At 40.5% G+C, this 16,207-nt stretch overlaps 2 protein-coding genes across 3 annotated transcripts in view; one reads left to right on the forward strand and one right to left on the reverse strand.

Annotated features, from left to right (window-relative positions):
- The window catches only part of LOC148667324 (scavenger receptor cysteine-rich type 1 protein M130-like), a 41,032-nt gene extending 31,443 nt beyond the window's left edge, over nt 1–9,589 (reverse strand). Inside the window, exon 1 of the mRNA XM_088632933.1 lies at nt 9,561–9,589. Within this exon, the coding sequence (XP_088489059.1) occupies nt 9,561–9,589 (29 nt within the window). The remainder of the gene's footprint in view (nt 1–9,560) is intronic.
- A 940-nt stretch (nt 9,590–10,529) lies between these two features.
- LOC148667325 (uncharacterized) lies at nt 10,530–16,046 on the forward strand. Of its 2 annotated transcripts, XM_088632626.1 has the most exons (6): nt 10,530–10,787; nt 11,862–11,929; nt 12,248–12,334; nt 13,246–13,338; nt 13,539–13,619; nt 14,231–16,046. In XM_088632626.1, exons 2-6 carry the CDS (start codon nt 11,888–11,890, stop codon nt 14,411–14,413), a joined length of 486 nt encoding a protein of 161 aa, XP_088488752.1. In that variant the 5' UTR covers nt 10,530–10,787; nt 11,862–11,887; the 3' UTR covers nt 14,414–16,046. The 2 variants fall into 2 exon arrangements, with proteins under 2 accessions (XP_088488752.1, XP_088488753.1); XM_088632627.1 differs by lacking the exon at nt 13,539–13,619.
- Nucleotides 16,047–16,207: the final 161 nt, after the last annotated feature.

The raw sequence follows: 16,207 nt of genomic DNA on the forward strand, positions 1-16,207 counted from the left end.
ACAGCCTGCCTGTTTAAACTGAATTACACTGAAGTGCCTGGAGACAGAGGATGAGCTACAGGCTCAGTGACACTGCATAAACACAGAGGAAACACAGAAACAAGACACACCAATCAAATTAAATATATTATGTTTATAACATATATTGCTTTGAATTATTATTATCATATTATCAATACTAGATTTTAATGAATTTAATTTTAATTTAATTGATCATGATGATTGACTCTAGATCAGTGGAGGAGTTTTCATTGTCCTCAAGCTGGAGACTGGAGAGAGTCTCTGTCTCTTACCTGAACACCTCACTCCAGCATCAGTGTCATGAGAGTAGCCATTCGGTTTCACTCCATTTTTTCGACAGTCCCTCAGCGCAGCCTCTGACCCCCTGCAGGAAAACCAACTCAGCAGGACTGATCCAGACCCTGGTCCAAAGTGAGCTCCTATTGGTGCTGAAACAGCAGATCCACAGCCCAGCTGTCTGCACACCACTGTAGCATCATTGAGATCCCAGTTATTACTATGCACTGTCCACCACTCTCTACCATGATACACCTCCACTGTGCCCTCACAGGGACTGGCACCATTCACCAGCCTCACATCAGCACTGCCTGCAGAGAGAGAGAATAACAATGTTTATCGCCATGTCTATTGTATATTTTATATTGATATATTTTAGAAGCACATCTGGAATTTTTATTTTGTTTTACCTGTGTGATTGGATTGCTAGTCTCTCCCATGGGGAACAAGAGACAGTGGAGTGACAGGAATCCACCAGCAGCCATCTTACCTCTCCCTCCACACACCTGTGTCCAGATCCTGTTATATATCTATCTGTCCATATCACTGTGTGACTGCAGAGGGCTGTTCCACTGTGGACAGTGGCTGTAATGACTGTTTTCCTGTGTTTCGAGAAGCTGTGGTCAGTACAGTGGACAGTGGCTGTGGTGTCAGAAGGCTGAATCACTGAAACCTGGTTTGGTGTATCTGGGTCTCAGGCCCCACATGTACTTAACAGTGGATACTGACCACATGTCTGTATCAGATAAGAGATTTAAACACTGATGAGTCTCTTCAACATTCTACTTTGAAAATAAGTTATAAAATCCAAAACAGAATCAATAAAAATATCTTTAACAGATGGGTGCTTCACAAGTTGTGCTGAAATATGTGAAGTGTAATGCTGCAGAAAGATGGAAAAGCAGTTCTGCAGCAGGAGATATAATTGAAACCCAGGTGCAGGACTTTCAGAGATTTATTGATCAGGGAGTAACAGATCAAATGCAGGCTGCTGATAATAGGTTGGGCTGAATTAAAAAGGCGAGCAGAAAGAAAACATAAAGAGGGACGTCCATCTCTCAGCTGAAATAAAGAAAAGAGAGGCTGGAGAGTCGGCGCAGAAAAGGGAAAAAATTAAAACAGAGAAAATATTTCAGGATTGAAGAGCAGGAGCAGTGAGATATGAAAATATCCAAGTAAAAACTTGACTATGAGAGGAATGCGATCGCTAGGTTCACAAGGTTTAGCTCTAACGATGGAGATTTGGTGTTCTGAACAGTTTCAAATAAAGAGGTGATTAGTGTGACTGGGAGCCTGAATGAAAGACTGAAGGTTTAATTGAAAGACGTCCTGACCCAGTCTGAATGACAGGGTGAATGTCTGAATAAATGTCCAGTCTGAATGACAGGGTGAGCGCTCGAGGGAATGTTGCTGCTGACGCAAGTCAGTCCCAGCCCAGACTGTACGTGAAATGTGTATACTTATTTTTCCAGGGCACATTTACATTAACTAGATTTGTTCTTTTTGATTAAATATTCAATCACCTTCAGTTTGGAGTGTGAAATATTTTTTTTCTATCATATACTACAATTCATTGTAATACTACTTTTTATTCATATATGATTTTTACTATGATAACATGATATATATGTGAACAATGTGTTTTAGCTTTTACCTCTCAAGATCTTAATCCATAATTCACAGATTGAATTATAGTTGCATTTAATAATATATTCTAAAAGCACAGTGCACGGGTTATTTTTATTAATCATTCTTTTTTTAAATTCCATGATGTAAGAAAAATGATCCCTATCATTAGTTATCTAAGACTTACAAACAACAATTCATTTAGCTGTGAAGTATCAGTCAAATGCAGAATAAACATGGAAAAAATAATTAAACCTTTCTCTCTTCAAAATGAAGGACTTCGGGGTCAAATACACATTTCTTCCAACATAATAGACACATTTCTCAAATAAAACCCTAGTCTGAACAGATCCCAAACTTTTGTTTAAAGTTGAAAAAACTACAAGATTTGCCTCAGGACTCTGAAACTGGACATTGTTGTCTAAAAGCACCCAGTATGGATTCAGGTCAGAAAACTACAACACACTGCAATACAAATACCTACCACCTGAACTTGACTGTTATAACAAATAAACACAACTATATGTCTTGTCCTCAGTCATGTTACAATGTGAGATCCTTCTGCAATATAATTACCATAGTATCTAAAACTACTGTAATCATTCTCAAAAATAACCATGGATCAAAAATATTTTAATACATTTACCTTCAGTACTCCTATTTGTATTAGCACATTCACCTGCAATAGGGCCCGAGTTACTAATATTATTTGTTAATCGGAAACATGCCTTAAATATCCTTTTATCTCTGATCACCTGTCTGTAATAGTTATTTGCACTAAAATTGTCACCTTCTCTCAAAATACTCTATTTTTAATAACATTTCCATAATGTTATAATGTTATTATTATTAATGTTACTTTAATAATACAGTAAATATAAAATGTATCAATAGTAAGAATACTGGAGTCTCAATAATACTCTGGTATTTAATAACACACTTATCTCAGTTAAAATATTAGTCTAAAATACTGTGTTTAATAACACATCAGTTAATTACTTTAATAAAACATATTAATTCATCAGTGTGTAAAATAAAATATCAGTCCGATCAATACAACAGTGTTTAAAAACACACTGATCTCTGTTAATACACTAGTCTGTTATTATACCTGTTAGAGAGGGCAGAATTGAGCACAATGAAATATACAACCCCTGGTAAATATTTTGAAGATGTTGTATTATTGTTAAAACATTTGTATTCCTTTTTGTTTGCAAATGGAAAATTTCCACAAGTCCTAGCACATGACCCAAATTACAACCAAAATTTTGTATTTTATTATTATGGTAATAGATAAGGGATTGTCAAGTTGTACAACATTTGTGATAAGGTTGCTAAATATCTACAATATTAATAGTTATAATAATTATATGTTAGTACTTAAAAAACATTATCCTTAGTCTGTGTTGTGTGTAATAGTGTATAACTGCATATAAAACTATTAATACAGCATTAATAGAAAATAGTTTAAAAAACATATAAGCTGAATTAATATTATGATTAATTGTCGAGGTGAAATTCTTGTTAATACTGCAAAATGTTTATTATTTTTCCTTATTTATAGCACCAGAATAAAATCAATTATAATTTTAAGGAATATCCATAAAGCTGAGTTTTAAATTAAACAGAAAAGCGCTTCTGCACGCTGTGGTCACTACGGTGGGCAGTGGCTGTAATGACTGGAGAACTTCAGATGGCTGGTCCTGGGTTCCAGGAGACTGTGGTCACTGTACTGGACACTGTACTAACTCTGTGGCTTCCAAGTCCTGGGACCAGTGTTTCTGTGTTACTGGGACCTGTGGTCACAACAGTGGTCAGAGGCTGACAGGTACTTCACATGTTGTGCTGAAATGTGTGTGTATATTCCCATTGTCTGTATGTGAATTGTTGACAATGATTTTCTAGCCTTTACCTGCCAACATCTAAACTTAACACATGATCATCAGATTAAATTATATTAAAGAACAACATTTTTCAAAAATACCAGACAGCCCAGTAAAACTGTACGGGTCGTAATAATATTTAATATTTATTAATTAACCATACTATTTTTAACCATACTATTTTTGCACTTTTCCAAGAATTACCTTGCACTGTTTTTGTCCTGTAATATTTTCTCTGTTTGCGGAATTTTGCACAGTTTTGATTACTTGATTACATGTTATTTATGTTATGTTATTACGTTATTGTTTTTGCTATTGTGTTACTGTCTATTGTCTTATCTTCTGTCCTATTTATATAATGCACCTGAGTGACTAATGAGAAACACTTTTCATTATACCTTGCACCTGTGTAAGTTTAATGACAATACAGTTGAATTTAATTGAATTCAACAGGTTTAACATATAGGCACAGATACATTTATTGTGATGTTGTCCTGAGCAACTGCTCAAAAATCTAAACTTGAGTCCTGTGATTACGAATTAATTTTTAAATATTTAATTTGTATGATAACATGTAATTAAATATTTAATTTGTATTACTTATACTTATATAATTGGATTTGATAATAATTTCAGATTCCGAATGTAGTCAAAAACAATAAAGCATTCTTATTAAAACTTCACAATTTACAAAAAAAACCTGTCATTAGATAACTAACCTAAAAACACAAATTAAATTATTTAGCTGTTAAATAATAGACAAATCCTGTATAAACACAAAACACAACTACCAATTCTTCCTATAATGCCACAATGTCTTGTAGTTGTTATTGTATTAATGTTACACCTCAGTTTCTGATGAGACCCCAGTTAATAATAATAATACACCTACAATACTAAGAATTTCCACAATTTTGTTAATATTTTTCATTTTATAGCTTATAAACCAATAATAAATGTAACTTTTATCAGCCTGTGCTTTTCAATGTGAAAACAAGCAAGCCTGGTCTTTATGAACAAGGTATACAAATACAAATACATACAGTATACACGTTTTATTTTCACACTATAAAAATACAAGAGGTAATTGTCCTATGACTGAAAATACATTTTCAAAATGTAATTGTATGTCTTTAAAATGAAGAATTCACATTCATAACTTCCTATCATATTGGAACACATATTCTTATAACACCTAGAGAAACTACTTGTTTTCACAGCAACTGAATATCACACAGCTTAACGATAGAAACCTGGACTGTCTGAATACACCAAAGATATAATGGCAGCATTAAAACTCCAGTCTTAATTCTCTAGAATAAAAACTTTAGGTGGTGACAACATATTTACTGTATATCTATTAATACATCAGTCTGTAATAATTTAATATCAGTCTCAATAATAATTCACTATTTAAAAACACATGTATCTCTATCAATGCACCAGTCTGTAATAAGACAATACAGAGGAGTCAGAATTGAACACAATAAAACAATAAACAACCCAGGGTATTTCTGAATCATCCTGTATAATATGATATTATTCTAGAAACATTTTTTATTGCTCACACTTTTTTTGTTTTCGAGTAAATGAAGACTTTTTTACATGTCACAGCATATCACTCAAATTGTCACTAAAAAGTAATAAAAAAAATAAAAAAATAATAAAGTTTATTATTACAGTAACGAGTAAGTTAAATAACTTTTTAAAGATTTTATACACTCCATGTTTTCACAAATTATCAATAGAGGGTGATAATGGCCAGCATCTGCTCTATCCATCTATAACATTATTATTATATAATGTTTAGAAATCTTAAGAATATTTTTAGAAAATCCAATAAAAATTAAAAGCAACTAATTATATTTAGACACAACTAATTATATTTCCTTACTTACAGAACAAGATAAAATACGGTTATAATATTTTTGATGAATACCCACAAAGCTGAATGTTAAATAAAAATTCAAAAATTGTTCAACCCACTTATTGCTCTATTTATTTTAAAAAATCTTATTAATTTAATTCCAGTTGTTGTCTGTCTGTCTGGACAGGAGAAGACTGGTCACTTACTGGCTGAGCTGTGCAGCACCAGGACAGTGAGAGAGAAGATGGACAGGCAGCTCTCCATTGTCATCAGGACAGAGCGCAGCTGAGACCCCTGTCTTCACCCCTGAGCCCACAGGGCAACTGAGCTGCTGCTCCGCACCCTGGACCCCCAGTAACAACACAGCCCCCCGCCCCGCCAATCACACACAGCACTGCCTTTTCAGACTGACAGCAGGAACCTCTCACACAGGCGGGACGGCCAATCACACAGGGCCCTTTCAGTCTTCTCCATATATATCAGAGACACATCACTGTTTCCTCTCCCTGAAGACACTCCCAGCAGTGCAGAGGAGAGGAGAGAAAGGAGCAGCTCTGTGTCTCACTGGAGGAAACACAGATACAGATACAGACAGCAGGGCTGCAGGTGCTGCAGGGGCAGGAAGAGATCAGATATTAAACTAAAAAAAATGTAGACAAGTATTATATTTTTAAATCAGTATCAAGATAATCAATTATGCATATATGGTCCTGTAATTCTTGCTGTCTGTATCAGGAAGTGTCTAGAACGTGGTCCTGTCTTGCTGTCCGTGTCAGGCAGTGTCCAATGATTGGTGTCCTTCAGTGATTCACAGAGTTGTTGTGTCTCCAGACAGTAATGTCTTCTGGTCATGGTCAAGGGCAGTGTGAGGAGAGCCTGTGCTCAAGGTGGCAGTGAGGTCACTCAGGTCAGCACAGGAATACAGAGACAAGGTGGACTGAAGAAGAACTGGCTGTCCTGTGACTGTGATCAATAATTTAAATGAAAAAGAAAGAAAAGCTCAGCAGTGATTGTCCCCTATGTACTGAGCCTGTTGGACAGAAGCTCTTCCAGTTGAGTCCCTCAGACCCTGAGTCTGTCCCTGCGCAGCTCCAGTCCACACAGATGTTCCAACCCCTCCAGCTGTGCCCCCAGTGTCTCTCTGTGTGGAGCCGACTGCATGACTGAGACTCTCTAACAGCACAGTGGAGCTGAACTGATACTGATACACTGATACACCACCAGTCTGAACAGTGTGAGGGCAGAGCTCACATCCTCTTCCTTATTATTATAGGTAGTAGGAGCAGCAGTAGGAGCAGCAGTAAAATATTAGTAGTAGCAGTAGTATCAGTGGCAGCAGCAGTTGTGGTAGCACTAGTAGTATTAGCAGTTATGCTGTATTTAAACTCTCCTGTTCAATATACAGTGCCTTGGGAAAGTATTCGGCCCCCTTGAACTTTTCAACCTTTTGCCACATTTCAGGCTTCAAACATAAAGATATAAATTTTTTATTTTATGTGAAGAATCACCAACAAGTGGGACACAATTGTGAAGTGGAACGAAATCTATTGAATTTTTGAAACTTTTTTAACTAATAAAAAAATGAAAAGTGGGGCGTGCAAAATTATTCGGCCCCTTTACTTTCAGTGCAGCAAACTCACTCCAGAAGTTCAGCGAGGATCTCTGAATGATCCAATGTTGTCCTAAATGACTGATGGTGATAAATAGAATCCACCTGTGTGTAATCAAGTCTCTGTATAAATGCACCTGCTCTGTGATAGTCTCAAGGTTCTGTTGAAAGCGCAGAGAGCATCATGAAGACCAAGGAACACACCAGGCAGGTCCGTAATACTGTTGTGGAGAAGTTTAAAGCCGGATTTGGATACAAAAAGATTTCCCAAGCTTCAAACATCCCAAGGAGCACTGTGCAAGCGATCATCTTGAAATGGAAGGAGTATCAAACCACTGCAAATCTACCAAGACCTGGCCGTCCCTCTAAACTTTCAGCTCAGACAAGGAGAAGACTGATCAGAGATGCAGCCAAGAGGCCCATGATCACTCTGGATGAACTGCAGAGAACTACAGCTGAGGTGGGAGAGTCTGTCCATAGGACAACAATCAGTCTTACACTGCACAAATCTGGCCTTTATGGAAGAGTGGCAAGAAGAAAGCCATTTCTCAAAGATATCCATAAAAAGTCTCGTCTAAAGTTTGCCACAAGCCACCTGGGAGACACCCCAAACATGTGGAAGAAGGTGCTCTGGTCAGATGAAACCAAAATCGAACTTTTTGGCCACAATGCAAAACGATATGTTTGGCGTAAAAGCAACACAGCTCATCACCCTCAACACACCATCCCCACTGTCAAACATGGTGGTGGCAGCATCATGGTTTGGGCCTGCTTTTCTTCAGCAGGGACAGGGAAGATGGTTAAAATTGAGGGGAAGATGGATGCAGCCAAATACAGGACCATTCTGGATGAAAACCTGTTGGAGTCTACAAAAGACCTGAAACTGGGACGGAGATTTATCTTCCAACAAGACAATGATCCCAAACATACAGCAAAATCTACAAAGGAATGGTTCACAAATAAACGTATCCAGGTGTTTGAATGGCCAAGTCAAAGTCCAGACCTGAATCCAATCGAGAATCTGTGGAAAGAGCTGAAAACTGCTGTTCACAAATCCTCACTGAGCTCGAGCTGTTTTGCAAGGAAGAATGGGCAAGAATTTCAGTCTCTCGATGTGCAAAACTGCTAGAGACATACCCCAAGCGACTTGCAGCTGTAATCGCAACAAAAGGTGGCTCTACAAAGTATTAACGCAAGGGGGCCGAATAATTTTGCACACCCCACTTTTCATTTTTTTATTAGTTAAAAAAGTTTCAAAAATCCAATAGATTTCGTTCCACTTCACAATTGTGTCCCACTTGTTGGTGATTCTTCACATAAAATAAAAAAATTATATCTTTATGTTTGAAGCCTGAAATGTGGCAAAAGGTTGAAAAGTTCAAGGGGGCCGAATACTTTCGCAAGGCACTGTAGCAGAGTTCTTGTGTTACAGCTTCACCATAATAGCTGCAGCAGCAGGAGCCGCAGAGCAGGAGTCAGTTTCAAATGTGAAAAAGCAACAAAATAATGAAAAAAAAAGTTCAGTCCTTGTTAATACAACAGTGATTTAAGGCAGAGCTTCACTGGAGCTGCAGGTCAGACTCAGTGAGTCTGTGGTTTTTGCTCCTCCGAGCTCTTCCAGCACAGGAAGCCAGGCTGTACTGTGAGGCTGTGGGTGTCAGTGTAATGAGGCAGCTGAGAGCTGATCTGCACAGGGAGACACAGGAGAGCCCAATATTCAGAGCTCTAGTGCTGCACAAGGAGACACAGGAGAGTCCAGTGTTCAGAGCTCTACAGGGTGACAGGTCCTCTCCCCACACAGCTCTCTCATGGTGTCTCTCAGGGCTGAACAGGAGGGGCTGTTCCTGTCAGAATGGAGGCTGACTCTCAGAGCTCCAGTGTCAGTATGAGGAGAAGCTCTCAGACCTGACTGCTGCCAGAGCCTCTGAGCCTGAGTGGCCATGAGCACTGAGCTCCTCAGCAGCTGAGAAAAGCCTCCTGTCTCCTTTGCTCACAGTGTGGTTGAACACCTGCACTGTCTTCCTGCTCCTTCTCCTCTCTCTCCCCCTTCCTGTCTCTCTCGCAGTGTGTGCTCTTATCTGTCCATCTCTCTCTCTCCTCTCTGTTTACTCTGACAGTCTGTGCAGAGTATCTGAAGGGGATGGAACATTGCTTGGCAAAGGAAAAGTCTTCTCAGAGGCAGAATTAAACAAAAAAAAATTTCTCCTCTCAGTCAGATTCACAGCTCAGACTCACACACAGAGCTCTGGGTCCCTCAGTTCTTTACCCAAATTCCTACCTCCTGAGCAGACAGAAGCTCATCTCCATCCTTCTCTTTATCCTGACAATTCAGAACCAGAGGACATTCAGACAATCAGTGCTGCTACATGAACAATATCACACAGAACAGCCTGGACTCAGGTCACATGTCCCCCTTTTCTCCTTCCTCACAGCCTCTTAGAGACAGAGCAGAGCTCCTGGTTCTCCTCTCTGTGAACTGGGCTCAGGGGTCACTGATCTGGCAGCTGTGGGCTCTGTTCCAGGTCAGAAGCAAGAAGCTTCTATTAACCCTTTCTAGGACCTCCAGACCCTCAGTATTACTGCCCTGATTCATTGTATTTACTGTAAGTCACTCCTCCAACCCTCTGTCAGAAGTGTTTTACTGAAAATTGAGCAATATGTGTTTATCTCTTATTATTATTTTTACTGATTTAATGAACAGCAGTATTGCCACTCTTATAAGTGTAATATGATTATCAGCAGCAGCAGAATGATGGTCTTGTCTACAATAGTGACCAGTTGACCATTCTGTAGCTCTGAGCAGTGAGACTCAGATCACACAGAAGACCTGTCTGTGTGTTATTCCACACCAGCCCTGGGATACAGCGTCTCCCACACGTCTCTCACGGAGAGTCTTATAAATATACAGTTAAACAGAGTCTGATAACAGTTATACAGTTAATTAAATCACCAAACTGGCTGAGGAACTGAGAGCTCGAGTGGAAATAAAACCAGGAGATGCTCTTCAACCACCAGGATCAGGAGTCTGATCCTCCTGGATTCTGTTCTGTGGAGATTCGTGTAAAACGCTTAAAAGCGCTCATTACAGGGACTTGTGCCCTTTCTCTTCTGCTCTACGGGAGTATGTTTTACAACGCATTAGTCCGCGAAGTAAACTATTTTTTTTGTTAATAAATTGTATTTCTCGGTTTGTCGGTCTCCTTCTCCAGCTGTTATGAATCGCCTCTCTTCACAGCCTGGTGTTTTTTCTTTTGGAGATGTTACAGTATATCTGTAAGAAAAGCCCCCCGGGCTCCGGACAGGAGTCTCCTCCAGCGGAGACGCGCTCTGCTCTGTCAGAAAGAGCGCTGTGACGTCACAGACACCAGCCAGAGCGCCGGGATCAGAGAGCGAGACCGCGGGAGGAGCGCTGAGAGCACGGAGGAGAGTTATTGATCACTTATCTGTCGACAACCAATTAATTCAACTAAAAAACCTTAGAATCATCGCTTAACTTCACCGATTGGTGAGTACTGATTCTTTTCTTTCTTTAAATTCTTTAAATATCTAGAAAACAGTCAATACAGCCTGTATCGATCAAATACCATAGTGCGTTTAGTGTTCATAATGTTCAATCCCAAATTAAAGAATGATTATTCAAATGATTGTTTAGAAATTGTATTATAGAGCTTGAAAATTATATTCCAAATTGATAAATTTGTGTAGGTAACAGTTTAAATGCATTTTTCCACTGTTTACAAATCATAAGTATGGTAACCACGGCGACACGTGCCACATCACTGTGCCCAGCTAGGTGTCTCGCCTTCGTCACAAAGAGTGGTGTGACGTCACGGACTAATACTAATGCGAGTGTATTCATATTTAATATTAATGAGATTACAATCGGTAGCTTTAATATTAATGCTAGTGTTCATGTCAGTATTAATAGTGATTGCGCTTCTGATAGTTTTGATGCTAGTATTCATGTTAATATTAGTTATAATTATAGTTACTGTTAGAGTATTTACACTAGTAGTCATGTTAGTTTTAGTGATAGCATTACTGTTATTATTAGTATTAGTAGTGTAGTAGTAGTTTGTGTCAGTGATAATGACAGTGTAATTCATAGTGATAGTGTTACTGTTTTAATGTTAGTGGCATTTGTGTTAGTGTTAGTTATACTGTATTTGTAGTTATGAGTGTGTGTGTGTGTTGGTGTGTGTCTATAAGTATTTGTAGTCTATGTGTGTGTCTGTGAATGTGTGCGCGTATGTGTGTGAGTGTCTGATTGTGTGTATAAATGTATGTCGTGTCTGTGAGTGTGTGTTGTGTCTGTGTGTGTGTGTAGTGTCTGTGTGTGTGTCTGTGAGTGTGTGTAGTGTATGTGTGTGTGTCTGTCAGTGTAAGAATGTGTGTCTGTGAGTGTGTGTGAGTGTCTGTGTGTGTATAATGTCTGTGTGTGAATATGTGTGGGTGGGTGTCTGTCAGTGTGTGATAATGTGTGTGATTGTGTGGGTGTATATCTGTCAGTGTGTGTGAGTGTGTGTGTAGGTGGGCTTGGGCTCCACTGCTGTGTCTGACAGAAGTGACCCATCAACAGGTGTTGAGGTCCAGAGTCGCCTGAGAATGGAACCACTTTCTAGATTCCAGACCAACGTCCAGAGAGCTGTGAGTGCCCTGTTTTTATCACTATTACTAGTAATGACAGCAGTAGTAGTATTAATATCAGAATTAGTATTAGAATTTGTAGCCATGGTCATAGTAGTAGCAGCAGAAGTAACAACAGTGGTAGTTGGATTATCCAAGCACTTACTCCAGGAACTACAGTATTACACATTTATACTCTATTTTCCAGGCATGTTTCGTAAAGTGCTTTGATGTTCTGGATTAAAAGGCAAAATATAAGAAAAAAATTGATTGATTGATTGACTATGAGAGTGAAGTCTGGTCAAACTTGTTTGTCTAACTGAACTATCCTGTCCACAGATGTCAACAGAGGTGAACAGAGAAGATGTCCAAACCCACCAGAGACTGGAGAAAAGTTTGAGAGTCAGGCCCCAGACCCAGAGAGCTGTGAGTCCACTGCTGGTCTTCTTTAGATTGCGATTCTTCCTCTTCTTCCTCCTCCTGAAATTAAAGCTCATCGCCGTAGCAGGGCTCTGTTGTCTTCTCTTGAGGAGGAGAAAGACTCTACCTGATAGTGTGTGCATCTGCGTGTGTGTTAGTGTGTGGGAGTGTGTGTCTGTGGGTGTGTGTACTTGTGAGTCTAGTCCAGCCCGTGTCTGACATCCCCAGATCAGGAAGGAGTTAACAGGAGACTCAGCCAACACAGGAGCCAGACCCAAGACCCCAAGAAAAGCAAGTCTGCATTATTATTATTATTATTAGTAGTAGTAGTAGTAGTAGTAGTAGTAGCAGTAGCAGTAGTAGTGAGAGGGCGAGTGTGTGTGAGGTTGTGTGTGAGAGAGGGTGAGCATGTCTCAAACTCCATTCCTAGAGGGTCTGGTGCATCATCTGGTTTCCTGCCCAGAGGTCTTGGTTACAAGGTTGATCTAATTTTTTAATTAAACAAAAAATATTCTAATACTGTACCTTTATCCAGACCTTAAATATCCAACTGTGCTTTGAATATTTTGAGTCTTCAACAGTGAGAGACATCAAAATATATTATTAAACACATTATTTCCACATCTTCTTATGAAAATAATTAGATTAATTGTTTAATTGGCTAGCCCCGTTTGGAAAGAAAACCTGGAGATGCACCTGGCTCTCCAGGGATTGTGATTGGGCTTGAGACCCCTGGTCTAGCAGAACTGGCCCCTCAACAGGTCTCGGCAGGGATGTTGGGGATCATGAAGCTGGATAGCTGAGGGCTGGACACTGCTTCTGAATCGAGGACAGACCACTGTCATGTAGGGTCATCTTGGCCCATGATGATGATGACAGTGTGTTTGTCTGTCTGGTAACTGTTTTCTCCTCCCCAGTGCCGCCAGGAGAATCTCCCTCAAGTGGAGAGAGGGATGGTCGAGCAGAGAGAAGGTCGTCACACCGAGACCTGGGGCAGATCTCACAGGAACGTGAGTATTGGCTTCAACAACATGACTAGACAGCTTGTTCCACACCCCCACCCTCCTCTATGTAAAGAAGTGCCTCCTGCTCTCATTATTAAATGCTCTTCCCCAAGTATTAATTCTGTTAGACTAAGAATGAACCTGTACTGAGACACAAACTTGGTTGGCTTCTGCTGGTGAGACTAAAGCAGTCAACTTGTTGACAGGTCTTGACAGAGACGGATGTGACCCTGAAAGGCCGGAGAGGGTCGACCAATACTGAGGCTCTGAGCAAAGATTCTTCCAGTGTAAGACAACCAATGTGTTCCGCTCAGGATGATGCAGATGATAGTGTAGATAATGAAGGTGGTTATGATGATGATGGTGGACATGATGATTGTCATGATGAAGAAGGATATGGTGATGAAGATGGTGGAGATCATTTATTAGAAATGTGATGAAGATAATGGTAACGAAGATAGTGGAGATTGTGATGGTGGAGGTGATGATGATGGTGATGAAGATTGTAGGGGTTGTGATGGTGGAAGTGATGATGATGGTAATGGAAAATAGTGGAGATTGTGATGGTGGAGGTGGTGATGATGGTGACACAGTCATGCCTGTGTTTGGCTGTGTGTGACAGGGAAGGTGGGGTTGGATCAGGTCTGCCGCTGTCATCTGATAGGACTGTCAGAGGAAGAGGGAGCAGACTCCCCCTGTGTCTCACCCCGGGCAGCCGAGAGCTGCAAGTCTGTGAGCCTGATATGTCTGTGACGTCTATCGAAAGTTTGGTTTCAGCTGCAATGATGATGACTGTGATTGCTGGGAGACCAGGGGTAGGGCCTGGTCCTCCTGGAGAAGACCCTCTCAGTTTTCTCTCTGTCCTCCTCATGCCCTCTCTGTGCCCCTGTCCCCTCAGGCCAGCCAGCCAATCACCAGGCAGGAGACCGAGACCCAGCTGTGGAACTACCCTAAGGGCCCGGAGAGGGATCTGCAGAAGGACAGGGCACGGACCTCCTCCTTGGCAGCCCACATACCCCATTGCTCGCCCCTCACACACCCCCTCACCCACCCCCTGGTACACCCGCTCACCCGGGCCTGACCCCAGCGGCCCTGTGGCGGCTCAGGGAGGGCCTGCAGGTCGAGCTGGAGGGGCTGCTCCAGGAGGAGGAGAGCCGGGTGCGGACCTGGGCTCAGAACATGATATTATCTATCCAGCTGGACTGCCTGGCGCTGTACAATGAAGTCCTGCCTGAATTTGAATCAGAGGGTGCATACGTGGGATTGGTAAGTCCCTTAAACCCCTCCCCCTTGCTTGAATCACACTGAGGTACGCGGGGGCTGGGGCGACTCACTTCTCCAAGACACCTGCGTCATCCCACTCCCATTTCACCTCAACATGGTTCTGAGAAAATCTCCCGGCTCCAAGGGGAGAGAGACAGGAGCCAGGCTGGGCCTCCAGCCCTCTGTTTATTCAAGATTATTGCCTCAGGAGGTGGGTGAGGTGGAAGACACACTGTCTACAGATCACCACTAGGGACAGCGTAAAGCAGGGGGTGAGACTCTTGATCATGGATAAGGATAACAGTGGGACGACTCCCCCTCTATTGACTCACTGCCTACTTATGATGTCATGAAGTGAAACTCCACTCACAGTGGTGCCTTTCTTTCTGTCTTGTTGTACAGAATTTATCATCATGGACAACATAGGTCATAGTTTAATGCAAATATTCATTGAGTGGGTGGCGGAAGAATTCATTTATACTCCTTTTGTCTCCTCAGCTAAGATATTTTAAAAATACAGTGCAGATTTGTTAGAGAACTTGACAAGTAAAAATGACAGATCGCCGGTGTCATTAGGTTAGGACTGTAGAGTTCTGTTATAATCTTTTGGCATATTTTTCTTAATTTTAATGTGAATCTAAAGACAAATGCTATTCAATATTTTGTAACATCCAATACAATTGTAAAATAGGCTGTTATTGTAATAAAATTGGCGAATAAGAGAAAACCACAATTTGTATGATATTATCACTAAATATCAACGTTCACAGGAAGTGGATTTTTTATTTGGAACCAATACTTTTGCACCTCAATAATCCACTCATTCTCGAAAGAAGAAAACACAGGTATGTTTTGAGTCTCACCATGATCGTCTTCTCGATCCAAAAAAAAAAAGCTTAAATGTGATAGTTTCCATTGTATTTTGGATGCAACTACCCTCGAAGACAGTTTCACCTTGAGACAATGACTCTCTCACCTGGTAAAATGTATTACCTCTCTTCTGTGATTGAGACCTGTATTAAATCCCAGAGCCCTGGCACAGTGACTCTCTCCCAGTTGCATGCTGTAGTGTAATGGAAAGTTACTGAGAAAAAGTGTTTTATCCTAAAAATGTTGTTTACGGACAGAGCTGTGCTGCAGAAGCAGCTAGATACTTAGAACAAAGTGTGATAGCACCAAACTCATCAAGGGCACTGGATGTTTTAATAATGTTTATCTCTGTTGCTTGAAGAAGGGAGTATGATAAACTATTTTATTAACTGCTCTTCTTTGCTTAAAGCAGAAATTACTGCTTCGCCTGTCCTTGAAGTGTTGCGTCAGCTTAAAAAAAGATATAAAACAGGGGGTTCTCCTTGCTTGCTTTTGAATCAGCCTTCACTTCTCTGCACAGACCAGTGATTGCTTTTTCCTATATTGCAATATGAATAAAGACCTTACTGAGTGAATGAGAACACCTCTCCTGGCTCTTCTTTGATAAAATTCCACAACAGTAGCTATCTCAGATATCTGTTTACAGGGCACTCAGTACTTGCACAGCCTCACCCAAACTTCCCGCCATTCTGACATCTCCTGTCCAGCCCCACCTCCACCTCTCTCCCACCATTTATTGAAG

Source organism: Lepisosteus platostomus, chromosome 5 (assembly GCF_059453375.1).
Source record: "Lepisosteus platostomus isolate fLepPlt1 chromosome 5, fLepPlt1.hap1, whole genome shotgun sequence".
Classification (NCBI taxonomy): domain Eukaryota; kingdom Metazoa; phylum Chordata; class Actinopteri; order Semionotiformes; family Lepisosteidae; genus Lepisosteus; species Lepisosteus platostomus.

What these genes read in the sequence shown, in the direction of transcription:
- LOC148667325 (XM_088632626.1), top strand. Translation starts at nt 11,888, where the DNA reads ATGGAACCACTTTCTAGATTCCAGACCAACGTCCAGAGAGCT. An exon ending in GGCCCCAGACCCAGAGAGCT is followed by an intron (nt 12,335 to 13,245) that starts GTGAGTCCACTG and finishes TCTCCTCCCCAG; the next exon opens with TGCCGCCAGGAGAATCTCCC. An exon ending in TGAGCAAAGATTCTTCCAGT is followed by an intron (nt 13,620 to 14,230) that starts GTAAGACAACCA and finishes CTGTCCCCTCAG; the next exon opens with GCCAGCCAGCCAATCACCAG.